We start from the raw sequence: 27037 nt of genomic DNA on the forward strand, positions 1-27037 counted from the left end.
GGGACACACACACACACACACACGTGTCACCATTAAAAGCCTTGCACTGTTTGGTTACTGTCTTCCACAAAGCCCCGGTACCCAGAGGGGATGAAGGCGAGGAGGATGCAGCGCATGGAGCATCCTGGTCCATGGATCCTGGTTCATCCCATTGGAGCGGGATGCTCTTCCGTGAGCAGGACTGAGTTGTAAATAGCCCAGCCTGGGAGTAGGGGGGGAATGACACCTTTTAACACCCCCCCCCAGCACAGCCTGTCCCTGCCATGGGGCCCTAATGGCTCTATAGGGCAGTGCCAGGGCCACCAACGCCATCCCCACCTCAGTGCCCATCGGTGACAGGCAGGGAAAGGCCAAACGTGCCCTGGGTTGGATCCAAGCCGTGGGGTGGTGTTGGGGGGGGGGTCCTGGCAGTGCCATCCCCATAGAGGGGACACGGCTCTGGGGGTGTTACCGCAGCCACACACGGGGCCACACACGTGTCCCCGGTGCCACCCCCTGCTTGGCACCATCCCGTCCCTGCAGTGCCAGCGCCAGGGCCCAAAATAGCCACTGTGGGGCTATATAAGAGCTGGGGTGCATCGGGGGGGCAGCAGCAGCAGCAGCGGCGCATCGGGGGCAGGATGCTGGGCCCCACTGCCGTGGTCCACAGTGCGGGGCTGCTCTCGGGGGCCCGCCTGGGCTGCCGGGTGCGGGAGGAGGATGTGGGGCGCCACGAGAGCTTCAGCGCCGAATGGTTCGATCTGGAGCTCAGCACCAGGCCTGAGGAGGGGTGAGGGGCTCAGCGGTCACTTGTTGTGTAGGGGGGGGGTTGAGGGTCCTCAAGGGTTGTGGGGAGGTTCAAGGGGGGGGTTCAAGGATCCTAATGGGGCCATGGGGGGATATGGGGGTCTCAGGGGTTCAAATGGAGCCATGGGGGTTGCAGGGGTCCCCAAATGTTATGTGGGCATCCAAAGGTCTCTGTGGGGCCACAGGGGTCCCCAAACTCTATAGGGGAGTCCAAGGGTCTCTGGGGGGCCATAGGGGTCTCAGGGTTCCCCAAACTCTATAGGGGGGTCTGAGGGTCTCTATGGGGCCATGGGGGTCTCAGGGGTCCCCAAATGTTATGGGGGCATCCAAGGGTCTCTGTGGGGCCATAGGGGTCTCAGGGGTCCCCAAACTCTGTGGGGGGGTCCAAGGGTCTCTGTGGGGCCATAGTGGATATGGGGGTCTCAGGGTTCCCCAAACTCTATAGGGAGGTCCGAGGGTCTCTGTGGGGCCATAGGGGATATGGGGGTCTCAGGGGTCCTCAAGGGGGCTGTGAGATGCTTCAAGGGTTCCAATGGGGCCATAGGGCATATAGGGGTGTCCAAGGGGATGTGGGGGGCTCCAAGGGTCCCTGTGGAGCTCCAGGGAGGTGGGGGGGGGGCTGGTCTTGGGGGTTCAATTGGGGTCTCCATGGGGCTGGGCACGCACCTGTGGCCATGAGGGATGCTGGGGGTCTCCAAAGGTCCCCATTAGGGGCGATGGGGAAGGGGGTGCTGAGCCCCGACCCCATTCCCGGCCCCATTCCCAGGTGGTGCCGTCGGGAGGTGGACGAGCAGCGCCGGGAGACGCTGGAGCATCACGGGGAGCTGCGGGTGCTGGAGCAGCGCTCGCCATGGGGCGTGCTCCGGGTGGGCTGCGTGGGGCAGCCCCTGAGCCAGCACCTCCTGCCCTATGCCCGCACCCTGCCCCTGCCCCTCTTCGCCCCCCAGGACCTCCGAGGAGCCAAGAACGGGGTCCCCCGCACCCTGTCCCGTTCCCTGTCCCAAGAGGCCCAGAGGGGATGAGGGTGGCAATGGGGGCAGATGGGGTCTGGGGTGGGGGGGGGTGAGGATGAGGATGGAGATGGAGGGGGGGCTCTGCTCAGACCCCCCGAAGAGGCAGCGCAGGACGGTGGGGGGGGATGTGGGGGGTGGGCTCCCATTCGCTTGGGACCCCCCACCCCATAGCAGGCATTGAGGGGGCCGGTGGGGATTGGGGGGGGTCCCGGCAGCACCGGGAGCGGCTCTTGCATTCCCTGGCAAAGGAAAGGGGGGGATGAGGATGGGGAGCGCTGAATGAACCCCCCTCCCCCGGTGCCAAACGGGGTCCGGGGGGGGGGGGCTGCGGTGGGGTTGTGGCAATGATGGGCTCTGTATGGCAATAAAGTGCCCGGTCTGGTCCGGTGGTGTTGGTTATGGGGGGTCCCCATGGGATGCTGTGGGAAGGGGGGAAACTGAGGCAGCCGAGGGGCCTGAGCGCGCTGCAGGGTCCCGGTTTGGGGGGGCATTGGGGGGTATTGGGGAGCTTTGGGGGGGGGGGAACCATCTCTTACATAACGGCCCCCCCTCCAGCCCCAGCGGTGCCAGCACCCAGATTAGCTGTTCCTGTTCCTGTTCCCTTGAGCTGCCCCTGGGCCACGGCCAAGCCCATCCCCGTCACCTCCCGCCCCATCCCGGGCAGGGTTTGGGGTCCTGAACCCAGCCCCTCAGTGGGTCCCCTCCTGCCCCTTCGCCCCAGGGTGCTGGTGGTGCCCGGTGCTGGGCTGAGGCCCAGTGCGCTCAGCTCACTGGTGATGGAGGCAGTGGGGAGCTCAGATGGGCCCCGCTCCCAGCTTCATTCCCGTGCCCATCCCATGGACACCCCAATTCCCAGCACAGCCCCAGCCCAGTCCCCAGCTCTCCCCCATCCCAGTCCCTTCCCATCTCCATCCCTATCCCATCCCCAGCCAAATCTTCTCCCCCATCCCACTCCCTTCCTACCCCTATTCCATCCCCAGCCCCATCCTCTCCATCCCAGTCCTTTCCCATCTCCATCCCTATCCCATCCCCAGCCCCATCTTCTCCCCCATTCCACTCCCTTTCTACCCCTATTTCATCCCCAGCCCCATCCTCTCCATCCCAGTCCCTCCCCATCTCCATCTATCCCATCCTCAGCCCCATCTTCTCCCCATTCCAATCCCTTCCTACCCCTATCCCATTCCCAGACCCATCCTCTCCCTATTCCAATCCCTTCCCATCTCCATCCCTATCCCACCCTCAGCCCCATCTTCTCCCCAATTCCACTACCTTCCTACCCTTATCCCATTCCCAGACCCATCCTCTCCCCATTCCAATCCCTTCCAATCTCCACCCCTATCCCATCCTCAGCCCCATCTTCTCCCCATTCCATTCCCTTCCTAATCCTATTCCATCCCCAGCCTCATCTTCTCCCCTATTCCAACCCCTTCCCATCTCCATCCCTATCCCATCCCCATCTTCTCCCCCATTCCAGCCCCTTCCTATCCCTATCCCTATTCCTATCCCTATCTCTATCCCTATCCCTATCCCTATCCCTATCCCTATCCCTATCCCTATCCCTATCCCTATCCCTATCCCTATCCCTATCCCTATTCCATTCCCATCCCCATCCTCTCCCTATTCCCCCCCTTCCCACCTCCATCCCCATCCCCACCCCATGGGTCACTCATGACCATCCCCACTGCCGGGGCCCCCCACAGAGGGGAGGTCACCCCTGGGGCAGCCCCATCCGCGGTCCCACATCCACTCCCAGCCGCAGGGATGGACCCGGATTCCTGGATGCTCCCCCCCCCAAACCCCCCGGCTCCAATAGAACCGCGTTATCTCCACGGGGCCGCATCCGGCCTCGCTGGCGCCCGGCCCCATCCCTGGCCCCGGGGGCCCCGGCTCTAACCTGGTTACGGGGATGGATGAGCACCGGGGGGGGATAAAAGGCGGCTGCGGGGCCGGGGAGCGGCGGAGCCGCGGCCATGAGCGGGCTCTCGGCGCTGCGGGAGGGCTACGAGCGCTTCGACCCCCGCGCGTACCTGGCCAACAACTACGGCCCCCCCCGCGCTGACTTCACCTCCGAGGAGTTCGTGGTGCCCTGGAAGCTGCGGTGCCTCGCCGAGACCTTCGGCACCGGTGAGGGCCCGTGGGGACCCCGGGACTGGGGGTGCGGGGGCAGCTCCCATCGCCGTTCATCCCGGTTCATCCCGGCCCCGTGGGGTGGGGTGGGGGGGACTCGATGGGGTGGTTCCCAACTGCTCTGTGGTGCCCATGGGGTGGGATGGGATGGGGTTCTGGGATATTGGAGTGAGATGGGATGCTGGGATGGGATGGGATGTTGGGGTGGGAGAGGATGTTGGGGTGGGATGGGACAGGGCTCTGGGATGGGATGTTGGAATGAGATGGGATGCTGGGATGGGATGGGATGGGATTTTGGGGTGTTGGGATGTTGGGATAGGATGCTGGGATGTTGGGATGGGATGGGATGTTGGGTGGGATGGGATGTTGGGGTGGGATGGGATGTTGGGGTTGGATGGGATGTTGGGGTGTTGGGATGTTGGGATGGGATGCTGGGATGGGATGTTGGGATAGGATGGGATGGGATGTTGGGATGTTAGGATGGGATGTTGGGATGGGATGTTGGGATGTTGGGGTGGGAGGGGATGTTGGGATGTTGGGGTGGAATGCTGGGATGGGATGTTAGGATGTTGGGGTGGGATGGTATGTTGGGATGTTGAGATGTTGGGGTGGGATGGGATGATGGGGTGGGATGCTGTGATGGGATGGGATGTTGGGCTGTTGGGCTGTTGGGATGTTGGGGTGGGATGTTGGGCTGTTGGGATGTTGGGGTGTTGGGGTGGGACCCCATCACGTCCAGCTCCTTCCCCAGGTGAGATCCATGGGCGGACGCTGATCGACGTGGGCTCGGGTCCCACCATTTACCAACTGCTCAGCGCCTGCGACCACTTCGAGGAGATCGTGGCCACCGATTACCTGGCGGTGAACCGGGAGGAGCTGCGGCGCTGGGCGCGGGGGGACCCCGGCACCTTCGACTGGAGCCCCTTCATCCAGCACGTCTGCAAGATCGAGGGGCGCGGGTAGGGCTGCATGGGAGCCCGGGGGGGGGGGTGTCCTGTGGGAGCGTGTCCCCACATCCCATGGGATCCTATGGGATCCCAGCCCCATGCCCCTGAAGATGCTGGGCTGGTCCCTGTGGGAAGGCGTCCCTAAATCCCTTGAGATCGCAGATCCACATCCCTTTGGACACTAGGGACACACATCTCCTGCACCACTGTGTCCCATGGGATCACAGCCCCCACATCCTGGGGGCTGATCCCTGCAGGATCCTGACCCCAAATCCTATGGGCTCCCATCCCCACATCCCCGCAGGTACCAGGCTGAACCCCACAGTGCCCCATCCCCACAGGGATCATTGGCAGGAGAAGGCTGCTCCTTGCAGGATCCTATCCCCATCCCCTCCCATCCCCACATCCCTGCAGGTACCAGGCTGCTCCCTGCAGGATCCTATCCCCATCCCCATCCCCAGGAGCTCCCATCCCCACATCCCTGCGGGTACCCAGATGCTCCCTGCAGGATCCCATCCCCATCCCTTCCCATCCCCACATCCCTGCAGGTACCAGGCTGCTCCCTGTATGTTCCCATCCCCATCCCCATGAGCTCCCATTCCCACATCCCTTCAGGTACCAGGTTTCTCCCTGCAGGACCCCATCCTCACCCCCATCCCCATCCCCATCCCCATGAGCTCCCATCCCCATCCCCTCCCATCCCTACATCCCTTCAGGTACCAGGCTGCTCCCCGCAGGATCCCATCCCCATCCCCATCCCCATGCGCTCCCCTCCCATCCCCATCCCCATGAGCTCCCATCCCCATCCCCATTTGCTCCCATCCTCATCCCCATCCCCTCCCATCCCCATCTCCATCCCCATCCCCATGAGCTCCCATCCCCATGAGCTCCCATCCCCATCCCCTCCCATTCCCATACCCTCCCATCCCCACATCCCTCCAGGTACCAGGCTGCTCCCCGCAGGATCCCATCCCCACCCACATGAGCTCCCATCCCCATCCCCTTCCATCCCCATCCCTTCCCATTCCCACATCCCTTCAGGTACGAGGCTGCTCCCTGCAGGACCCCATCCCCATTCCCATTCGCTCCCCTCCCATCCCTATCCCCATTCGTTCCCATCCCCATCCCCATCCCTAACCCCATTCACTCCCATCCCCATCCCCATCCCCTCCCATCCCCATCCCCATCCCATCCCCATCCCATCCCCATCCCCATCCCATCCCCATCCCATCCCCATCCCATCCCCATCCCCATCCCCATCCCCATCCCCATCCCCATCCCATCCCCATCCCCATCCCCATCCCCATCCCCATCCCCATCCCCATCCCCATCCCCATCCCATCCCCATCCCCATCCCATCCCCATCCCCATCCCCATCCCCATCCCCATCCCCTCCCATCCCCATCCCCATCCCCATCCCCTCCCATCCCCATCCCCACCTCCCCTCCCTCTCCCCATTAACCCCCCCGTTTCCCCTCCCTCCCCAGGGAGCCCTGGCAGGACAAGCAGCGGCGGCTCCGCTCCCGCTTGCGGCGGATCCTCCCCATCGACGTTCACCGCCGGGACCCGCTGGGGGCCCCGCTGCAGCCGCGGGCGGACGCGCTCCTCTCCGCCTTCTGCCTGGAGGCCGTGAGCCCGGACCGCGCCGCCTTCACCCGGGCGCTCACGAACGCGGCCTCGCTGCTGCGGCCCGGGGGCCACGCGGTGCTGCTGGGGGCCCTCGGGGAGTCCTTTTACGTGGCGGGGCCGGCGCGGCTCCCGGTGCTGCCGCTGGGAGAGGGCGACGTCCGCAGGGCCCTGAGCGGGGCCGGCTTCGAGCTGCGGCAGCTCCGCTCCTACGCGATGCCCCCGGCGCTGAGGACCGGGGTGGACGACGTCGAGGGCGTCTTCTTCGCCCATGCACAGAAGGTGGGGGAAGAATGAGGGGGGTCCCGTCCCCATCACTGGGCACTGAGCCCCCCAATAAAGGCCTGAAGTGAATGGTACAGGGGGGTGTTGATGGGGGGCTGCAGGGGGGGGTCAGGGATGTGGGAGGCTGTGGTGGGGGTTAGGAGAGAGTGAGGATGGGGGGGATATGGGGTGCATGGGGGGGATATGGGGCACACAGGGTGAAAGAAATGGGGTGCAAAAGACATTGAGAGCATCACTGTCACCCATGCACAGAAGCCAGTGGAAGAATGAGGGGGGTCCCATCCTCTTCCTGTCCCCAGCACTGAGCCCTGAGCCCCCCAATAAAGGCCTGAGGTGCATGGTACAGGGGGTCAGGAGAGAGTGAGGATGGGGGGGTATGGGGTGCATGGGGGGGGGATATGGGGCACACAGGGTGAGAGAAATGGGGTGCAAAAGACATTGAGAGCATCATTGTCACCAATGCACAGAAGCCACTGGAAGAATGAGGGGGGTTCCCACACCCCCCAGCACCCCAAAACACTGATGTGGGGCCTCCACTGCCCCCAAATAAAGCCCAAGGTGCAGGGTTACCCATAGGGGCTGGAGGCATCAGGGAGGCTGCAGTGGGGGCTAGGAGGGAGTAAGAATGGGGTGGACACACAGGGGTACACAGAGCAAGAGAAATGGGGTGCAGGACGTGGGGTTGTGGGGTGCACAGCACAGACATGGGGTGCAATGGAGGGGGGGGGGGGGCACAGGGGGGAACAAGAGCCAGGCCCAGGCCAGGTTGGATTGGAACTCATCTTTATTCACACCCCACAGAACACTCAGGTTTGGGGGGGGGGGCTCCCCCAGCCCCAAGGCACCGCTCCAGCCCCACACATTACACACAGCCCCCCCCATTACACACAGCCCCCCCCAATGCACACACAGCCCCCCCCCCAAAGGGAGATGTGGGGCACGGGGGGGGGGTGAAGAACAAACCTCAGAAGGCAATGGGGGGGCCGGTGGGGGGGGCAGAGGGGGGGCTTGGCACGGGGGGGGCACAAAGGGCCCCCCCTGCAGCTCTAATCCGCTTTGAGCAGGTCCGAGTTGGCCTTGAGGAGGTAGAGGCTGTCGTCCATCAGGAAACTGTGGGGAGGGAACGGGGGGGGCTCCCATCAGCACCCATGGGCAGGAAGGGAGCCCCCAGCACCCCAATGTCAAAAGGGGGGCACTGAGCATCCCATGTACCAAAGAGAGGGGTCCCCAGCACCTCGATGTCAAAAGGGGGGGACTCAGCACCCCCGTTTCAATGGGGGGGGACTCCCAGCACCCCAATGTCAAAAGGGGGGCACTCAGCACCCCCGTTTAAAGAGGGGGATGACTCCCAGCACCCCAATGTCAAATAGGGGGGCACTGAGAACCCCATGCACCAAAGAGGGGGGCTCCCAGCACCCCAATGTCAAAAGGGGGGCACTCAGCATCCCCGTTTCAATGAGAGGACTCCCAGCACCTCGATGTCAAAAGGGGGGCACTCAGCACCCCCGTTTCAAGAGAGGGATGACTCCCAGCATCCCAATGGCAAAAGGGGGACACTGAGCACCCCCGTTTCAATGGGGGCACTCCCAGCATCTCGATGTCAAAAGGGGGGCACTCAGCACCCCCGTTTCAAGAGGGGGATGACTCCCAGGAACCCAATGTCAAAATGGGGGCACTGAGCACCCCATGCACCAAAGAGAGGGGCTCCCATCACCTCAATGTCAAAAGGTGGGCACTGAGCACCCCATGCACTAAAGAGGGGTGCTCCCAGCACCCCGATGTCAAAAGGGGGGCACTGAGCACCCCCGTTTCAAGAGGGGGATGACTCCCATCACCCCGATGTCAAAAGGGGGGCACTGAGCACCCCCGTTTCAATGGGGGGGGCTCCCATCACCCCAGTGTCAAAAGTGGGGCACTGAGCACCCCATGCACCAAAGAGGGGAGCCCCCCAGCACCCCTATACCAAAAGGAACCCCCCATCGAACGAGGGCCCCCCCTGACCTGTAGAAGAGGACGTTGAGGGGGATGGTGCCGATGTGCCAGAGCGCGTGGGCATCCAGCACCCAGAGCAGGGGGGGGAAGTCGAGCAGCTCCAGCAGCGCCAGCGCCTGCAGCAGCAGCACCACGGCCGCGCACTTCCAGACGTGGGGCAGGCGCGGGCGGTTCCGCAGGCACCACCGCAGCCACCAGGCCAGGTTCAGGAGCCCTGGGGGGGTCAGGGCACGGGGGGATAGGGGGGAGAGTCACAGCATCACAGTATATAACAGTTATCACAGCATTACAGTATATAACAGCATCACAGTACAGAATCATAGAACCATAGAATGGTTTGGGTTGGAAAGGACCTTAAGATCATCCAGTTCCAACCCCCTGCCATGGGCAGGGACACCTCACACTAAACCATGGCACCCAAGGCTCTGTCCAACCTGGCCTTGAACACTGCCAGGGATGGAGCATTCACAACCTCCCTGGGCAACCCATTCCAGTGCCTCAGCACCCTCACAGGAAAGAATTTCCTCCTTAGATCCAATCTAAACTTCCCCTGTTTCAGTTTGAACCCATTACCCCTTGTCCTGTCACTACAGTCCCTAATGAAGAGTCCCTCCCCAGCATCCCTATAGGCCCCCTTCAGATACTGGAAGCTGCTCTGAGGTCTCCACGCAGCTTCTCTTCTCCAGGCTGAACAGCCCCAACTTTCTCAGCCTGGCTCCATACAGGAGCTGCTCCAGCCCCTGAGCATCCTCGTGGCCTCCTCTGGACTTGTTCCAACAGCTCCATGTCCTTTTTATGTTGAGGACACCAGAACTGCACACAATGCTCCAAGTGAGGTCTCACGAGAGCAGAGTAGAGGGGCAGGATCACCTCCTTCGACCTGCTGGTCACACTCCTTTGGATGCAGCCCAGGATACGGTTGCTTTCTGGGCTGCAAGCACACACTGAAGCCGGCTCATGTTCATTTTCTCATCGACCAGCACCCCCAAGTCCTTCTCCTTGGGCTGCTCTGAATCTCTTCTCTGCCCAGCCTGTAGCTGTGTCTGGGATTGCTCCCACCCAGGTGTAGGACCTTGCACTTGGCATGGTTAAACTCCATGAGGTTGGCATCAGCCCACCTCACAAGCGTGTGAGGTCCCTCTGGATGGCATTCCTTCCCTCCAGTGTATCAACCGAACCACACAGCTTGGTGCCATCAGTATCACAGTAGGTTAGAGATTGGAAGGGACCTCAAAAGCTCATCCAGTCCAATCCCCCTGCCGGAGCAGGAACACCTAGATAAGGTTACACAGGAACGTGTCCAGGCGGGTTTTGAATGTCTCCAGAGAAGGAGACTCCACAACCTCCCTGGGCAGCCTGGTCCAGTGTTCTGTCTTCTTCTCAGCTTTAAGTGGAACCTCTTGTGTTCCAGTTTGCACCCATTGCCCCTTGTCCTATCATTGTTTGCCACTGAGAAGAGCCTGGCTCCATCCTCGGGACACTCCCCCTTTATATATTTATATGCACTAATAAGGTCACCCCTCAATCTCCTCTTCTCCAAACTATAGAGACCCAGCTCCCTCAGTCTTTCCTCATAAGGGAGATGCTCCACTCCCTTCATCATCTCAGTTGCTCTGCGCTGGACTCTCTCCATCAGGTCCCCGTCCTTCTTGAACTGAGGGGCCCTTCCATATATAAGACCCCCCCACACCTCCATCTAGAAGACCCCGGCCTCACCGATGGCCGCGTTCGCTGCCATGTTGTAGCCGTAGTCGAAGCGGACCAGGGTCAGGTAGGAGATGTGGCAGGCGAGGAAGAGCAGGAGGAAGGCCCTGAAGATGCTGATTAAGGCTGGGCGCTGCAGCCCCAGTGTCCTGGGGGGGAGGAGGAGGAGGAGGAGGAGGAAGGGGGCATTTCCATCGTCCCCCCAGCATCCATGGTTTAAAAGGGAGCCCCCCAGCACCCCTGTTTTAAGGGGGAACCTCCCAGTACACCCATATTAAGAAGCCCCCTCAGCACCCCCATATTAAGGAACCCCCAGCATCCCCATATTAAGAAGGAGGCTCCCAGCACCCCCACATTAAGAAGGACCCCCCAGCACCCCCACATTAAGAAGGAACACCCACCACCCCCATATTAAGGAGCCCCCCAGCACCCCCATATTAAGAAGGACCCCCCAGCACCCCCACACCACACAGCACTCACCTGACGCAGCACAGGTACACGGAGTGCAGGACAACGGCCGAAGCACAGAAATAATCCAGTTTCTATGGAATAAGATAGGATGGATGGGGTGGGGTGGATGGGACAGGATGGGATAGGATGGGACAGGACGACATGGGATTGGATGGATGGGATGGGATGGGATGGGATGGATGGGATCGATTGGATGGGATGGACTGGATGGGATGGGATGGCATGGGATGGGATGTGACCTGATAGGATAGGATGGGAGGGGACCGGATGGGATGGATGGAATGGGGCAGGATGGATGGGATGGGATGCGATGGGGTGGGACAGGATGGATGGGATGGGATAGGATGGAACGGGGATGGGATGGGACGGGATGGGATGGGATGGATGGGATGCGATGGGATGGATTGGATGGCATGGGATGGATGGGATGGGATGGGACGGGATGGGATAGGATAGGATGGATGGGATGGGATGGGATGAGATGGATGGGATAGAATAGGATAGGATGGAATGAATGGGATGGGACATGACGGGATGGGATAGGATGGGAGGGGACTGGACATGATGGGATGGGACAGGATGGGAGGGGACTGGACGGGATGGATGGAATGGGACAGGATGGATGGGAATGGGATGTGGTGGGGTGGGACAGGATGGATGGGATGGGATAGGATGGAACAGGGATGGGGTGGGAGGGGATGGGATGGATGGGATGCAATGGGATGGGATGGATTGGATGGGATGGGATGGATTGGATGGGATGGGATGGATTGGATGGGATGGGATGGACGAGCCGAGCCCCGCACACAGCCCCTGCCCTGCGCAGCGCTGGCAGCAGGACCCAGCCCGGCTCTGGGGACAGGAGGGGCCGCTCCAGCCCCAAGGGGGGGCTCTCACCTCCGTCAGCGCCGTGTCCCTGGTGTGGAAAACCGTGGACCAGAACCAGGCGTTCAAGGAGACCTGGGGGAAAGAGAGGGGGGAGAGCTGGGAACCAGGAGCTGCTCCCAAACCACCCCCAACCCTGCCTGTGCCCCCCAACCCAGGCTGTGCCCCCCAACCCAGGCTGTGCCCCCCAACCCTGCCTGTGCCCCCAACCCTGCCTTCAGCCAGAAAACCCCTAAACACTCTCGGTTTAGGGGTTTAAGAGGGAGCCCCCCCCATTTGGCCCCCCAGCCCTTTTTTGTCCCCAGACCCCCTTCAGGGGCCCCCCATAACTTTCCATTTTAAGAGGGACCCCACCAGAACCCCCATATTGAGAGGGACCCCCCAACACCCCCATTTTAAGAGGGAGACCACCCTTAACCCCCTATTTTAAGAGGGAGACCCCCATAATCCCTTATTTTAAGTGGAAGCCCCCAGCATCCCCATTGTAAAAGGAAGCCCCCCCCAGCATCCTTATGTTAAGATGAAGCCCCCAACCCCATGCCCCCCATGCCCCCCAGCCCTCCTTAGCGAGACCCTTAACCTATTTAAGAGGCAGCCCCCCATAACCCCCCATTTCAAGAGGGACCCCCCCAGCACCCCCATTTTAAGAGGGAGCCCACCCTTAACCTCCTATTTTAAGAGGGAGACCCCCATAAACCCCTATTTTAAGAGGAAGCCCCCAGCACCCCCATTTGAAGAGGGAGCCCCCCAGCATCCTCATTTTAAGAGGCAGCCCCCCATAACCCCCCATTTCAAGAGGGACCCCCCCAGCACCCCCATTTTAAGAGGCAGCCCCACCAGCATCCTCATTTTAAGAAGCAGCCCCCCATAACCCCCCATTTCAAGAGGAAACCCCCAACATCCCCATTGTAAGAGGCAGCCCCCAGCCCCCCATCACCCTCACCCCCTTTCAAGCGACGCTGTGGGGCGCAGGGATGGAAAGGGGGGGGTGGGGGGGGTCCCCATCTCACCCAGGCGAAGGCGACGCAGGTGGGGTACATGGGGGAGGCGGGGGGGACGGTGGCTTTGTAGCGCAGCAGCATGAGGAAGCTGGCCAGGCCATTGAGGAAGGAGGCGAAGGCAGAGGCTGGCTCCTGGAAGAACAGGAACCTCGAGAAGGGCCACTGCAATGGGGAGCAAAAAGGGGGGGTCAAGGGGGGTAAAAAGGGGGGGTTAAGGGGGTAAAAGGTGGGGATCCCCCCCCTCCATCCCATCACCCATCTGCCCTCACCTTGCCATGGAACTGGGGGACGCGGTGGCCCCGCTGCAGGTAGAGCCGCACCGTCAGCCACATGCACTCGTACTTGCAGTCGTCGTGGCAGGTCCAGCCTATGGGGGATTGGGGGGGTATCACTGGTACTGGGTCTTCCCCAGTCCCTCCCAGTATGGGCCATGGTGGGTACTGGGAGGGCTGGGAGGCAGCTCAGAGGAGGTTGGGGTATGGGGGGGATTTATGGCTGTGCGGTGCTGGGCATAGGGAGGGCACCCGAGGTGGTGCTGGCGGCTCCCAGTAGGGCCCAGTGGGGTCTGGAATGGTCCAATAGAGGCCCCCAGTGTGGGTCAGTGCCTTCCCTCCAGTATGGGCCAGGGAGCCCCAGCACCCCCCAGCAGGACTCCAGCACAGCCCCGTAGTCACCAGTGTGACCCAGTGCCTACCAGTATAGCCTGAGTGACCCCCAGCATGGTTTGATGCCCCCCAGCACTGAACCACAATACCCCAGTGCCCCCCAGAATGGCCCAGCAGCCTCCAGTATGGACCAGTGCCCCCCAGTACAGCCCCAGTGCCCCCCAGCATAGCCCGTGCACGGCCCAGTGCAGAACCAGCACAGCCCAGTGATCCCCAGCATGGCCCAGTGCCTCCCAGTTTAGCCCAGCAGCCTCTCAGTGAGGCCTCAGGACAGCCCAGTGATTCCCAATGCATCCCAGTGCTTCTCAATGCTTCTCAGAGCTTCACAATCCATCCCAGCTCTTCCCAATCCACCCCACTGCTTCCCAGCGCTCCCCAATCCATCCCAGCTTTTTTTGCTTCCAATCCATCCCAGCTCTTCCCAATCCACCCCACTGCTTCCCAGCGCTCCCCAATCCATCCCAATCCACGCCAGCGCCTCCCAATCACCCGCACGGAGGGGGGCGTGACCTCCCGTCAGGCCCGCCCCTAGTGGGCGTGTCCCGCGGGCGCGGGCCGCGGCAGCCAATGGGCGCGGGGGGGCGGTACCTGTCAGCCCCATGTAGAGCGGCTGCCGGGCGCGGAAGCCGCGCAGCGCCGCCCCGGAGCAGTTGTGCCGCTCGCAGCGGCTCAGGCACTCCCGGTACAGCGGCTCCCGGTCCCCCTGCGAGCCCCGCGCCGGGGACGGGGCCGCCGCCGCTCCCAGCAGCAGCAGCAGCGCGGTCCGCGCCGCGCCACAGGCCGCCATCGCCCCGCACCGGCCGCTTCCGGCACCGCCCGGAAACGGGGGCGGCGCGGGGCATGGTGGGATATAGTCCCCCAGCGGGGCGGAGGATCATGGGATATATCCCCCCCAGGGCACCTTCCGCAGGGGATCATGGGATATATCCCCCCTCCCCGGGGCCCAGCGTGGACCGGGGGGTCCGCTATGGCCGATGGGGTCAGGGTCCCCTATGGCCGATGGGGGCTCGGGATCCAGCCGGGGCCATGGGGCAGTGTGGCTGGGGACCATGGGACGAGGACCCCGAGGTGGCCGCTCGCGTTCCAAAGTGGGGGGTCCCTGCCCCCCGGTGCCACCCCCTTGGCTCCTGCTCCCCCTTGGGGGCTGCGGGTGGTCCGTGGGGATGAGGTGGCTGATGGGGACCTGGATGGGGCTGGGCACAGCGGGGTCCCCATCGTGGGCTGCGATGCTCCCGCGGGACCCCACGTCCTCAACGGGAGCAGCGGTTGAGGGTGCACCAAGGGCTTGTGCCCATGGTGGGGAGCAAGCGCCGGCTCCGGTCACCTCACTGGGGACTCATGGGGTGATGCTGCAGTGGCCCCACGGCTCTGTCCCCTAGAACTGTCCCGGTCCATGAGGATTGTGCCTGTACCCCAGGAGTGTCCCAATATCCTTGTACACCAGGGGTGTCCCTGTATCCCAGGAGTGTTCCCATGGCCCTGTATCCCACAAGTATCCCTCTATCCCAGAAGTGTCCCCATGCCCAGGACTCCCTGTACCCCAGGATTGTCCCTGTACCCCAGGAGCGTCCCCATGCCCCTGTACCCTGGGAGTGTCCCCGTGTCCCTGTATCCCACGAGTATCCCTGTATCCCAAGAGCGTCCCCATGCCCAGGAATCCCTGTACCCCAGGAGTGTCCCCATGTCCCTGTCCCTTCGGAGTGTCCCTGTACCCCACGACTGTCCTTGTACCCCAGGAGTGTCCCTATGTCCCTGTCCCTTAGGAGTGTCCCCATGCCCATGACTCCCTGTACCCCAGGACTGTCCCTGTACCCCAGGAGTGTTCCCATGCCCCTGTACCCCACGGGTGTCCCTGTACCCCAAGTGTGTCCCCATGTCCCTGTCCCTTAGGAGCGCCCCCATGCTCACGACTCCCTGTAACCCAGGACTGTCCCTGTACCCCAAGAGTGTTCCCATGTCCCTGTACCCCAGGGGTGTCCCTGTACCGCAGGACTGTCCCTGTACCCCAGGACTGTCCCTGTACCCCAGGGGTGTCCCTGTATCCCAAGAGTGTCCCCATGTCCCTGTCACTTAGCAGTGTCCCCATGCCCAGGACTGTCCCTGTACCCCAGGAGTGTTCCCATGTTCCTGTACCCCAGGACTGTCCCTGTACCCCAGGACTGTTCCTATGTCCCTGTACCCCAGGACTGTCCCTGTACCCCAGGAGTGTTCCCATGTCCCTGTACCTCAGGACTGTCCCTGTACCCCAGGACTGTCCCTGTACCCCAGCGCTGCCCCCCGATCCCCACACCCAGGAGCAGCATCACCGCCCCAGCCCCGGTGCCCGTCACCCCCAAACGGGGCCGATTGAGGGGACAGGGACAGAGCTCGTGTGTCCATGCCCCCCCCCCCAAAAGCCTCCGCACCCGGGGGTCACGGGGACGAGCATTTGGTGGTGGTGGAAGTGGAAGGGTCCGGTGCATCGGGAGCGCGCACGGAGGAGCCGGGAGGGGGGGGGGGGGTGACGGGACCGGGACGCGCCCTCGCCCGGGGGGCCGGGAGCGCGGCGCGGCCCCGTGAGGCGGAGCCGGGAGCGGCGGGAGGAGGCGGCGGCTCCGCACCGCAAACTTTCCCGGAGCGGCCGGCGGGGGCCATGGGCCGCGGCCCGCACTGAGCACCATGATCCCCGCCGGGGGCTGCCTCCGCGCCGCGCTGCCGCTGCTGCTCCTCACCGCGCTCTGCATCCCCCCCGCCGCCACTGAAGGTGGGTCCGGACCGACCGGGAACGGGGAACGGGAGGGGGGGGAACGGGAGGACAGCGGGAGGGCTTTGAGTGAAGTTTTGCATAGGGGGGGATCGACGGGATTGGGAGGGGTGCGGGGGGGGGGCACCGGGTGCGCTGCTCCCGACGGTTTCTCCGTTCAAAGTGACCGGACCGCCCCTTCCTCGCTTCGTCCCGCACTGAACCGGACGGCGCTGGGAGGCTCTGCCCCCCCGCCCGGTTCCGCTCCCCCGGGGTGAGTTTGGGGGTCCCGGTGCCTGTTCCCCCCATAGCACCCCTAAACCTTCCCATAGCCCCCCCCCCACCGGGGGTTGGAAGGGGGGCGCGGTGCCCCACGGTGGGTGGCGGTGGGTGCGTCCCCGTCGCTCCCATCCACATTCTCGACGTGCCGCACCCTGCCCTGCCCGGCAAAACGGCCGGGAGGGGGGGGGGAGCGTTGGAAACGGGGTAGGAACGGGGAGAACGGGAATTAACCCCCAAAGGGACCGTCGGGGTTGGACGCCGCAGCCCCTGTGTTGGGGGGTCCCGCACTTTGGGGGGGTTTGGGGGTCGCTGGGTGCTCTCTGTTCACGGCACCCCACAAGTGGCCCCGCTTTGAGGGTCCCAGCTCCCGGTTGGGGACACACCAGGGTGCCCCCGCAGTCCCAACCCCATCCCTGTGCCTGGATCCGTGCGTTGGGAATGAGCGGCGGGACCAGCACCGGGAGCAACGGGGGTGGCCCCATGGGCATGGGGCCGGTGGGCTCCGTTGGATGCTCTGGGGGTTGCCCTTGGGGAGTCGGGGTCATCCATGGAGATCGGGGTCCGGGCAGGGTGGATCACTGAGCTGCCGGGGTCAATGATCCTCAATGGAGGAGCAGCCAGGCCCGAAGGCCATGGGATGGAGCCGGGATCCCACCAGGATCTGGCCCTGCCACCATCCCGCCTGTGGGAACCCGGTGGCATCCCCAACCCGCGCTGTGGGGCCGGTGCAGCGCAGACCTGGGGCTTTGGCTGCTGGCTCTGACGGCTCGGAGCCCCCCAGTGCCATAGGGGGAGAACCGAACCCCATTCCCCGGGGGGGGCTCCCCCTTCCTGGCCATGCCAAGGGGGTGTTTTCCTTGGCTCGGCGGCCTTGGAGGCGGCTCCATGCGCAGCTGCCCGCACCGGGGGCTGTCACTCAGCCGTGGCGCAGCCGCCAGCCCCCGAGGGAGCACCGGACTCTCGCCAGCATCGAGGACACCGGGCCCGGTTGCCGGCACCGGAGCCGTTGTGTGGGCCCCGCACGGTGCCGGGGGCCGCGGGTGTGCCCGGGGCTGAGCCGTGCCCTGCGTCACCGCTGCTCCCCAAACACGCCCGACCTGAAAAGGCGGTTCCTGCCGGGGCCCGGTGCCACCGTGACTCACCGGGCCCGGGGCGCGCGCCCCGACGCCACGGGGATGGTCGCGCTCCGGCAGCCATCGAAGCTCAACAACAATCAAGGCTTGTCTCTTCCATCAGCCTCCCCCCAATCCCCCCTTCCAACCAGCGTGGGCAGAGCAATTCCTGCCCCCCGGCCCCCGCTCCGCATGGCCGGGGGTTATGGGTCCCTTCCCCATAACCCAGCGTGGGCACCGCGGTGATGTTGGCTCCCGGTTGTCCCTGGCATGGGGCCGGTTGCCAAAGCGGGAGCAGCCTCGCCTCGTGCCCGGGGTGGGAGCAGCGATCCAGGAAGCCCATCGGAAGCTGTTGGGAGCAGCCCCGGAGATAAACGGCTGCCGGTGGAGCCGTGGCATTTCCTGTGGAGGCCGCAGGGATGAGGATGGGACGGGGCTCGGGGACCCCGCTGAGCCCCTGCTCCATGCCCGCAGTGTGCACGGGGACCGACATGAAGCTGCTGCGCCCCTCCAGCCCCGAGAGCCACTACGAGACCCTGCGGCACCTGTACCAGGGCTGCCAAGTGGTGCAGGGCAACCTGGAGCTCACCTACCTGCCCCCGGACGCCGACACCGCCTTCCTTAAGGTGTGTAGGGTGGGGAGAGCACCCCATTGCACGCAGCGGGGTCCATCCGGCTCCTCACCCCTGTCCCCGCATCCTTAGGACATCAAGGAGGTGCAGGGCTACGTGCTCATCGCCGAGAACCAAGTGATGGGCTTGGAGCTGCAGAACCTGCGCATCATCCGGGGCACGCAGCTCTTCCAGGACCGCTTCGCCTTGACCGTGCTGGGTAACACCAGCCCCGACGGCACGCAGGGGCTGCGCCAGCTCGGCATGCGGCACCTCACGGGTTAGGGGTCCTTCCCCAGGGGTGGGTGCTCCCCATAGGGTTGGGTATGGCTGTCCCCATGCTGACCCCCCCTATTGCTACACAGAGATCCTGAAGGGAGGCGTGCGCATCGAGAGGAACCCGCAGCTCTGCTTCCAGGAGAGCATCCTCTGGAGCGACATCTTCCACCGGCACAATGAGCTCCGGGGCGAGATCCGCGTGGAGAGCACCCGCAGCCGAACCTGTGAGCCCTGGGTTGGTTGGTTGGGGGTCTGGTACCCATTGGAAGGGGGTCCTGCCCCATGGCATCACCCGCTCACGGCATTCCCGGTGCAGGTCCCGACTGCCGGGCGCTGTGTGCCGAGGGGCACTGCTGGGGAGAGGGGCCGCAGGACTGTCAGACGCGTGAGTATGGAGCCCCACGGCACCCCTGAAACCAATGGGGAGCCTTTCCCTTTGTGTGCTCCTGCCTCATTGATCCCAGTGGATCAGTGGTCATGGAGACCCCCTGCTTGGTTGTCCCTGTGCCCACCCAAACCCCTGCTTGCACATCCCCATTTGCCCCCTCAATCCCTGCCCCCCCACCAGATCCCTGTCCTGGGAACCCACCTCCACCCCCAGGGCACCCCCACATCCCCTTATCGGGGTGTCCCCCCCCTTTATCACAGTGACCAACAGCATCTGCCACGGGTGCCCGCGCTGCAAGGGCACGAAGCCGACCGACTGCTGCCACGAGCAATGCGCCGCCGGCTGCACCGGCCCCAAGCACTCCGACTGCCTGGTGCGCACCGGGATGCAATGGGATGGGATGGGATGGGGTGGGATGCGATGGGGTGGGATGGGATGGGATGGGATGGGTGGGGATGGGGTGGGATGGGATGGGATGGGATGGGTGGGATGGGATGGGATGGGATGGGATGGGTGGGATGGGATGGGGGATGGGATGGGATGGGATGGGATGGGATGGATGGGATGGGATGGGATGGGATGGGATGGGATGGGATGGGATGGGATGGATGGGATGGGATGGGATGGGATGGGATGGGATGGGATGGGATGGATGGGATGGGATGGATGGGATGGGATGGGATGGGATGGATGGGATGGGATGGATGGGATGGGATGGGATGGGATGGGATGGAATGGGATGGATGGGATGGGATGGATGGGATGGGATGGGATGGGATGGGATGGGATGGGATGGGATGGGATGGGATGGGTGGGATGGGATGGATGGGATGGGATGGGATGGGATGGGTGGGATGGATGGATGCGATGGGTGGGATGGATGGGATGGGATGGGATGGGATGGGTGGGATGGGATGGGATGCGATGGGTGGGATGGGGGGGATGGGATGGGATGGGATGCGATGGGTGGGATGGGATGGGATGCGATGGGTGGGATGGGATGGGATGGGATGCGATGGGTGGGATGGGATGGGATGCGATGGGTGGGATGGGATGGGGGGGATGGGATGGGATGGGATGCGATGGGTGGGATGGGATGGGATGGGATGGGATGGGATGGGATGCGATGGGATGGGGTGGGATGGGGTGGGATGGGATGGGACGGGACGGGATGGGATGGGATGGGGGGGATTTCACAGCATCCATTGCGCATCCCCCCCCCAATCCGAACCAGGCGTGCCTGAACTTCAACCGGAGCGGGATCTGCGAGCTGCACTGCCCCCCCCTCGTCATCTACAACTCGGACACCTTCGAGTCGGTGCCCAACCGCGATGGACGCTACACGTTCGGAGCCAGCTGCGTGAGCCAATGCCCCTGTGAGCACCGTGCCAATGGGGACCGCGGTTGGGGTCCGGTGCTCACCATCACCCTGACCCCGCTGTTGTACCCCCCCCCTTTAGACAACTACCTCGCCACCGAGGTGGGGTCCTGCACCCTCGTGTGCCCCCACAACAGCCAGGAGGTGACGGTGAACAAGGTGCAGAAGTGTGAGAAGTGCAGCAAGCCCTGCCCCGAGGGTGAGCAGCGCCCCAGAGCCGTGCGCATGGGGGGGGGTATGGGGGATGTGGGGGTCCCGATGGAGCGCCCCATCCCTGCCGTGCTCCCCCCCCTCCCCTTGCAGTGTGCTATGGGTTGGGAGTGGATTTCCTCAAGGGTGTCCGTGCTGTGAACGCATCCAACATCCAGCACTTCACTGGGTGCACCAAGATCTTCGGCAGCTTGGCCTTCCTCCCCGAGACCTTCACTGGGTAACGTCTGGTCCCCGTCCCCCCATCCGGAGCCCATGGTGGGGACCCCCTCCCAACCTCCCTCCCGTCCCTGCAGGGACCCCAGCACCAACACAGCCCCCCTGGACCCCAAACTGCTGCGCATCTTCGAGAGCCTGGAGGAGCTCACGGGTGAGGACCGGGCGCTGGGGGCTGTGTTTGGGGGGGGACCGCGGCGCGGTGACGCTCGGTGCTCCCCATAGGATACCTGTACATCGCTGCCTGGCCCCCCGGCTGGCAGGACCTGGGGGTCTTCCAGAACCTGCGCATCATCAGGGGCAGGGTGCTGCACAAGTGAGCAGGGATGGGGGCATGGGGATGGGGGGACATAGGGGGGGATGTGGGGATCAGGAGAGATGTGAGGACATTGTGGGGATAGGGGGGATGTGGGGACAGGGTGGATGTGGAGACACAGGGGGGATGCGGAGACACGGGGGGATGTGGGGACCACGGGGATGGGGGGACCAGGGGGATGTGGGGACATTGTGGGGACAGGGGGGATGTGGGGACATAGGGGGGTATGTGGGGATTGGTGGTACATGGGGATTGGGGGGATGTGGGGACACGCAGGGGGGATGCGGGGACACAGGGGGGATGTGGTGATTGGGGGTACATGGGGATGGGATGTGGGGACACGCAGGGGGGTGCAGGGACACAGGGGGATGCGGGGACACAGGGGGGGATGCGGGGACATGGGCGGATGTGGGGACACGCATGGGGGGGATGCAGGGACACGAGGGGAATACAGGGACACAGGGGGGGATGCAGGGACAGGGGGGGATGCAGGGACACAGGGGGGGATGCAGGGACACAGGGAGGGATGCAGGGATACAGGGGGGGATGCAGGGATACAGGGGGGGATGCAGGGAAACAGGGGGGGATGCAGGGACACAGGCGGGGATGCAGGGATACAGGCGGGGATGCAGGGACACAGGGGGGGATGCAGGGACACAGGGGGGGATGCAGGGATACAGGCGGGGATGCAGGGACACAGGGGGGGATGCAGGGACACAGGGAGGGATGCAGGGATACAGGCGGGGATGCAGGGACACAGGGGGGGATGCAGGGACACAGGCGGGGATGCAGGGAACAGGGAGGGATGCAGGGAACAGGGTGCAGGACAGGGGGGATGCAGGGACACAGGGGGATGCAGGGATACAGGGGGGATGCAGGGATACAGGGGGGATCGGGAAAGGATGCGGGACAGGGTCAGGGACGGGGTCAGGGAACAGGGTAGGGATACAGGGGGGATGCAGGGATACAGGGGGGAATGCAGGGACACAGGGGGGGATGCATGGATACAGGGGGGGATGCAGGGACACAGGGATCAGGATACAGGGTCAGGGAACAGGGGGGATGCAGGGAACGGGTGGGATACAGGGAGGGATCAGGGAACAGGGAGGGATGCAGGGATACAGGGAGGGATCAGGGTACAGGGATAGGGATACAGGGATACGGGGATGGCAGGGATACAGGGAGGGATCAGGGATACAGGGGGGGATGCAGGGACAGGGGGGATGCAGGGATACAGGGGGGGATGCAGGGACACAGGGGGGGATGCAGGGACACAGGGGGGATGCAGGGACACAGGGGGGGATGCGGGGACACACAGGCGCCGCACACCGGTGCCCACGGCCGCTGTCCCCGCAGCGGTGCCTACTCGCTGACGCTGCAGGAGCTGTCGGTGCGGGCGCTGGGGCTGCGGTCCCTGCAGGAGATCAGCAGCGGGATGGTGCTGGTGCACCGCAACCCCCAGCTCTGCTTCCTGCAGAAGGTGCCGTGGGGCAGCATCTTCCGCAACCCCCGGCAGCGCCTCTTCCAGACCCACAACAAACCCCCCGAGCAGTGCGGTCAGTGGTACCCATGGGGTGGTGGGGATGGGGGGAGATGGAGGAACCCCCCCCCATTGATGCTCCTTGTGTTCTCATGCAGAGAGCGAGGGGTTGGTTTGCTTCCACCTCTGCGCCCATGGGCACTGCTGGGGCCCCGGCCCGACCCAGTGCGTGGCCTGCGAGCGGTTCCTGCGGGGCCAGGAGTGCGTCGCCTCCTGCAACCTCCTGGATGGGTGAGGACTGAGCCCAAGGGGAAAACGCTTTTGGGGTGCCCGGGACCCCCCATCCCATGGTCCCGTCTCCCTGCAGAGCCATCCGGGAGCACGCCAACGGGACGCGGTGCCTGCCCTGCCACCCCGAGTGCCAGCCCCAGAACGGCACCGAGACCTGCTTCGGACCGGTGAGTGTGGGGGTGCACGCACAGATGGGGTGTCCCCGAATCCCAGCTCCCTCCTCCAACAGCCCCATTCCCATAGGAAGCGGACCAGTGCGTGGCTTGTGCCCACTACAAGGATGCGCAGCAGTGCGTGCGCCGGTGCCCCAGCGGGGTGAAGGTGGACACCTCCTTCGTTCCCATTTGGAAGTATCCGGATGAAGACGGCGTTTGCCAGCTCTGCCCCACCAACTGCACCCACTCGTGAGTTTGGGGGGGTCCCAGCACAAACGGGGGGCTATGGGGGGCTGCTGATGGTGGGAATGATGCACGCTGTGTCCCTAGGTGCACGATCCGGGATGAGGATGGCTGTCCCGTGGACCAGAAGCCAAGGTATGAGTGTGGGTGCCCTGTGCCACCCTGACCCCCATCACTGTGGGTGCCGGGGGGCTCCTCAAGCCTGGACCCCCTCCATCCCATCACCATCTCCCCCACGCAGCCAGGTCACATCCATCATCGCTGGCGTGGTTGGGGCTCTGTTGGTCGTGGTCCTCCTGCTCATCACCGTGGTGTGCGTCAAGCGCCGGCGGCAGCAGGAGCGCAAGCACACCATGAGGCGCCTGCTGCAGGAGACCGAGGTGGGGATGCTGGGACCCACATGGGGATGGACCCCACAGCACCCAGGGGGGGCAGGAGCGGGGTCCCCCCTCACCTATGTGTACCCTGCAGCTGGTGGAGCCGCTGACACCCAGCGGGGCCCTCCCCAACCAGGCCCAGATGCGGATCCTCAAGGAGACAGAGCTCAAGAAGGTCAAGGTCTTGGGTTCCGGTGCTTTCGGCACCGTCTACAAGGTGAGGGGTGATGGGAGCCATCAGTGGGGTGTGACCGTCCCTGCTCCCCACCCTCACCCCTATATGTGTGTGTGGGGGTGTCCCCTCGCAGGGCATCTGGATCCCTGATGGGGAGAGCGTGAAGATCCCGGTGGCCATCAAGGTCCTGCGGGAGAACACTTCCCCCAAAGCCAACAAGGAGATCCTGGACGTGAGTGTGGCCGCGGTGCCGGCGAGCGGTGCCGGCGGTGGCTCCTGGCCCATCCTGACCCCATCCTTGTTGCCCACAGGAGGCCTATGTGATGGCAGGGGTGGGCAGCCCCTACGTGTCCCGGCTGCTGGGCATCTGCCTGACGTCCACGGTGCAGCTGGTGACACAGCTGATGCCCTACGGCTGCCTCCTGGACTACGTGCGCGAGAACAAGGACCACATCGGCTCCCAGGACCTGCTCAACTGGTGTGTGCAGATCGCCAAGGTGAGGCGGGGAGGCTTGGGGTGCTGATGGTGGTGATGGTGATGGGTTCATGGACACAACCGGACCCATGGTGCTACCCCCCCCTCACAGGGGATGAGTTACCTGGAGGAGGTGCGGTTGGTGCACCGGGACCTGGCCGCTCGCAACGTCCTTGTCAAGAGCCCCAACCACGTCAAGATCACCGACTTCGGGCTGGCGCGGCTGCTGGACATCGATGAGACCGAGTACCACGCTGATGGTGGCAAGGTGGGAGCTGGGGAAGCAGCGATGGGGAGCGCAGTAACCCTAACCCTAACCCTAAACCCTAACCCTAACCCCTAAACCCTAACCCAATCTCTGCATCCCATTCACCTCCCCATCCTCCCTGTCCCAGGTCCCCATCAAGTGGATGGCGCTGGAGTCCATCCTCCGCCGGCGCTTCACGCACCAGAGCGATGTCTGGAGCTATGGTACAATGGGGTGGCCCCACATTGGTGCTTTGGGGGGGGTCAGGGGCATTGCTGACCCATGTCCCCATCCCTGCAGGTGTCACTGTATGGGAGCTGATGACGTTTGGGGCGAAGCCCTATGAGGGCATCCCTGCCCGGGAGATCCCGGACCTGCTGGAGAAGGGCGAGAGGCTGCCGCAGCCGCCCATCTGCACCATTGATGTCTACATGATCATGGTGAAATGTACGGGATGGGGTTGGGGACACGCACAGGGACACGGGATGGGGCCGGGGCACCGCGGTGGCACCGGGCTCCTGGCCCTGATGGCGCTCGGCTCTGCCCGCAGGCTGGATGATCGACTCCGAGAGCCGGCCCAAGTTCCGGGAGCTGGTCACCGAGTTCTCCCGCATGGCCCGGGACCCACAGCGCTTCGTGGTCATCCAGGTACAAGGGTCCCATGGGGTCCTGTGTCCCCCCCCCCATTTCCTCAGCACCCCACTGAGTGCTCTGCTCCCCATCCAGAACGACCTGGCCGGGCTGCCCGGCTCCATCGACAGCACCTTCTACCGGGCCCTGCTGGAGGAGGAGGACATGGAGGACCTGGTGGATGCTGAGGAGTACCTGGTCCCTCACCACGGCTTCTTCAGCGCCGAGACCTCCACCACCTACCGCAGCTGCATCTCCTCCATGCGGGTGAGCGGGTTTGGGGGGTGGTACCCACCCCATCACTGCCACGGTCCCGGCTGGAGCACCCACCTGCATCCTCTCCTCACCCAGAGCACAGCAGAGACCCCGGTGGATGCAGAGGAAGGCGAGGGCTTGGCCCCCTTCCCCTTCCCACCGCAGGGCCTGGCGGAGGGGCCGGAGGGCCCCGTGCTGGAGGCCCCGGATGGGGATGCTGGGGTGAAGGGGGCCCTGCAGAGCCCGCTGGCAGCGCGGGAGCCCATCACCGTGGCGCCGCGGTACAGCGAGGACCCCACTGCGCTGGCGGCCGAGGACAGCGAGGAGCCCGAGGGCTTCAGCAGCACCATGCCAGGTAGGGAGGGGACGATGGGGCCGAGCTGCCCCCCATCAGCAGCCTCCATCGCCCCTAACGCAGCCCTTGCCCCCCACAGAGTACGTCAATCAGGCTGAGGAGCGGCGGTCGCCACCGCGGCACCCCCCGTCCCCCCCGGATAAGCCCAAGGGGCAGCAGGGCTTGAAGAACGGGCTCATCAAGGAAGCCAAGCACCCCTATGGGCACGCTGTGGAGAACCCCGAGTACCTGGCACCCCCCGGTGCCCCCTTCAGCCAGGCCTTTGACAACCCCTACTACTGGAACCAGGACCCCCCCAAGGCCGGCGGCCCCGAGGGCGGCCCTGGCACGACACCCACAGCCGAGAACCCCGAGTACCTGGGCCTGGATGGCGCAGCAGCGTAGGGCCACGGGGACCCCATCACTTCACACAGGCAGCTTGGGGAGGGCCAGCACAAGGCGAGACACGGATATGGGGCCGGTGGCTGCCCCCAGCGCTGTGGGGCGACAGCGGGCATGGATGCTGTGGGGCAGCAAGAGTGGGGACAAAGAGGGGTTCCCCCCCACTCCATTGGTGTGGGGCGGACCCACAAGCTGGATGGTGCTGGGACTGTCAGCATCGCCCCATTGGCTCATCCTGTGCCGCGCCACCGCTGCCCTCCTTCCCCGGTGCAGCAGCAGCACCGGGACACACGGACTTGCACTGAGGGGGGTGCCGGGCACCGTATCCCGGTCCCCCCCCGGGTTCTTTGGAAGCCGAGATGTATATTTGATACCTGTACATTGGGTTTTTGTACCCCCCTGGTCTCTGTGGTTCTGTGCCAGCTCCCAAAGCAGGGCCCATCCATCCCTGCTGGCTGCCAGCACCCCCATTACCTGCAGGGGACAAGCCTCGAACTCCCCTTTCCCCATCCCAAAGCAGGAGGCAGGATCTGCTCTATCCCTGTTTCCAAGCCTTGGTCCCAGTGTTCCCACCCCGCTCAGGGACACAACAGGGGCCACGTTCTCCATCCTTTATTCAGTGCCGGGCCCGTTGGGTTTATACCCATGGCAAAGGGCAGAGTCATTCCAGGCAGCAAGAGCCTGAGAATACAAGGGGGGGGCATTAACCAAACCCTCTTGGCTATGGGGCCGGGGTTCCCATGGCCTTGCATTGGTTTAAACAGTGACAGGAGAGGGTTTAATCATTAACAGATCCCCTCTGCACAGCAGCCTGCAAGCATCCAGCCTGACCCCCCCCATCTGCACTGCTGGGTGATGCAGGGGAGCCACGCTTGCACCCCACAGCAGGGATGTGACCCCCCCCTGCTATGGGGTGTAAGCAGCTCTCCCACCCAGTGCCCCATTGGCGTTGCTGGG

At 64.2% G+C, this 27037-nt stretch overlaps 4 protein-coding genes across 4 annotated transcripts; 3 read left to right on the forward strand and 1 right to left on the reverse strand.

Moving 5' to 3' along the window:
• The first annotated feature begins 570 nt into the window (after positions 1-570).
• Positions 571-1930, forward strand: TCAP (titin-cap). Its single transcript, XM_061375257.1, has 2 exons — positions 571-769; positions 1553-1930. The coding sequence occupies exons 1-2, from the start codon at positions 621-623 to the stop codon at positions 1806-1808; spliced, it is 405 nt and encodes a 134-aa protein (XP_061231241.1). The 5' UTR covers positions 571-620; the 3' UTR covers positions 1809-1930.
• Positions 1931-3707: 1777 nt separating this feature from the next.
• On the forward strand, positions 3708-13669 carry PNMT (phenylethanolamine N-methyltransferase). The gene is made up of 4 exons (XM_061375422.1): positions 3708-3923; positions 4678-4885; positions 6361-6801; positions 13652-13669. The coding sequence occupies exons 1-3, from the start codon at positions 3770-3772 to the stop codon at positions 6794-6796; spliced, it is 798 nt and encodes a 265-aa protein (XP_061231406.1). The 5' UTR covers positions 3708-3769; the 3' UTR covers positions 6797-6801; positions 13652-13669.
• Positions 7804-14298, reverse strand: PGAP3 (post-GPI attachment to proteins phospholipase 3). Its single transcript, XM_061375410.1, has 8 exons — positions 14091-14298; positions 13107-13204; positions 12847-12999; positions 11849-11911; positions 10961-11022; positions 10493-10629; positions 8786-8990; positions 7804-7894 (listed from the first exon to the last, which is right to left on the reverse strand). The coding sequence occupies exons 1-8, from the start codon at positions 14287-14289 to the stop codon at positions 7831-7833; spliced, it is 981 nt and encodes a 326-aa protein (XP_061231394.1). The 5' UTR covers positions 14290-14298; the 3' UTR covers positions 7804-7830.
• Positions 14299-18038: 3740 nt separating this feature from the next.
• ERBB2 (erb-b2 receptor tyrosine kinase 2) lies at positions 18039-26242 on the forward strand. Its single transcript, XM_061375400.1, has 26 exons — positions 18039-18244; positions 18323-18509; positions 18595-18732; positions 18825-18893; positions 19157-19269; positions 20131-20272; positions 20357-20473; positions 20578-20704; positions 20781-20854; positions 20926-21016; positions 22373-22572; positions 22655-22787; positions 22864-22954; positions 23031-23191; positions 23273-23320; positions 23427-23565; positions 23657-23779; positions 23871-23969; positions 24049-24234; positions 24325-24480; positions 24608-24683; positions 24760-24906; positions 25010-25107; positions 25186-25356; positions 25441-25699; positions 25779-26242. The coding sequence occupies exons 1-26, from the start codon at positions 18044-18046 to the stop codon at positions 26081-26083; spliced, it is 3651 nt and encodes a 1216-aa protein (XP_061231384.1). The 5' UTR covers positions 18039-18043; the 3' UTR covers positions 26084-26242.
• Positions 26243-27037: the final 795 nt, after the last annotated feature.

Source organism: Neopsephotus bourkii, unplaced genomic scaffold (genome assembly GCF_033783945.1).
Source record: "Neopsephotus bourkii isolate Nb327-2 ecotype Australia unplaced genomic scaffold, CSIRO-AGI_Nbou_v1 NB_191, whole genome shotgun sequence".
In the NCBI taxonomy this organism is placed as follows: Eukaryota; Metazoa; Chordata; class Aves; order Psittaciformes; family Psittacidae; genus Neopsephotus; species Neopsephotus bourkii.

Bases quoted from the DNA above. Each gene is read 5' to 3' on its own strand.
- TCAP (XM_061375257.1), top strand. From the start codon at position 621: ATGCTGGGCCCCACTGCCGTGGTCCACAGTGCGGGGCTGCTCTCGGGG. The intron at 770-1,552 runs GTGAGGGGCTCA...CCCCATTCCCAG, and splicing joins AGCACCAGGCCTGAGGAGGG to GTGGTGCCGTCGGGAGGTGG.
- PNMT (XM_061375422.1), top strand. From the start codon at position 3,770: ATGAGCGGGCTCTCGGCGCTGCGGGAGGGCTACGAGCGCTTCGACCCC. The intron at 3,924-4,677 runs GTGAGGGCCCGT...CTCCTTCCCCAG, and splicing joins CGCCGAGACCTTCGGCACCG to GTGAGATCCATGGGCGGACG. The intron at 4,886-6,360 runs GTAGGGCTGCAT...CTCCCTCCCCAG, and splicing joins TGCAAGATCGAGGGGCGCGG to GGAGCCCTGGCAGGACAAGC.
- PGAP3 (XM_061375410.1), bottom strand. From the start codon at position 14,289: ATGGCGGCCTGTGGCGCGGCGCGGACCGCGCTGCTGCTGCTGCTGGGA. The intron at 10,630-10,960 runs GTGAGTGCTGTG...CCTCCCCCCCAG, and splicing joins GTGTACCTGTGCTGCGTCAG to GACACTGGGGCTGCAGCGCC. The intron at 8,991-10,492 runs GTGAGGCCGGGG...TGACCCCCCCAG, and splicing joins GGCAGCGAACGCGGCCATCG to GGCTCCTGAACCTGGCCTGG.
- ERBB2 (XM_061375400.1), top strand. From the start codon at position 18,044: ATGGGACGGGGCTCGGGGACCCCGCTGAGCCCCTGCTCCATGCCCGCA. The intron at 23,970-24,048 runs GTGAGTGTGGCC...TGTTGCCCACAG, and splicing joins CCAACAAGGAGATCCTGGAC to GAGGCCTATGTGATGGCAGG. The intron at 24,235-24,324 runs GTGAGGCGGGGA...CCCCCCTCACAG, and splicing joins GGTGTGTGCAGATCGCCAAG to GGGATGAGTTACCTGGAGGA.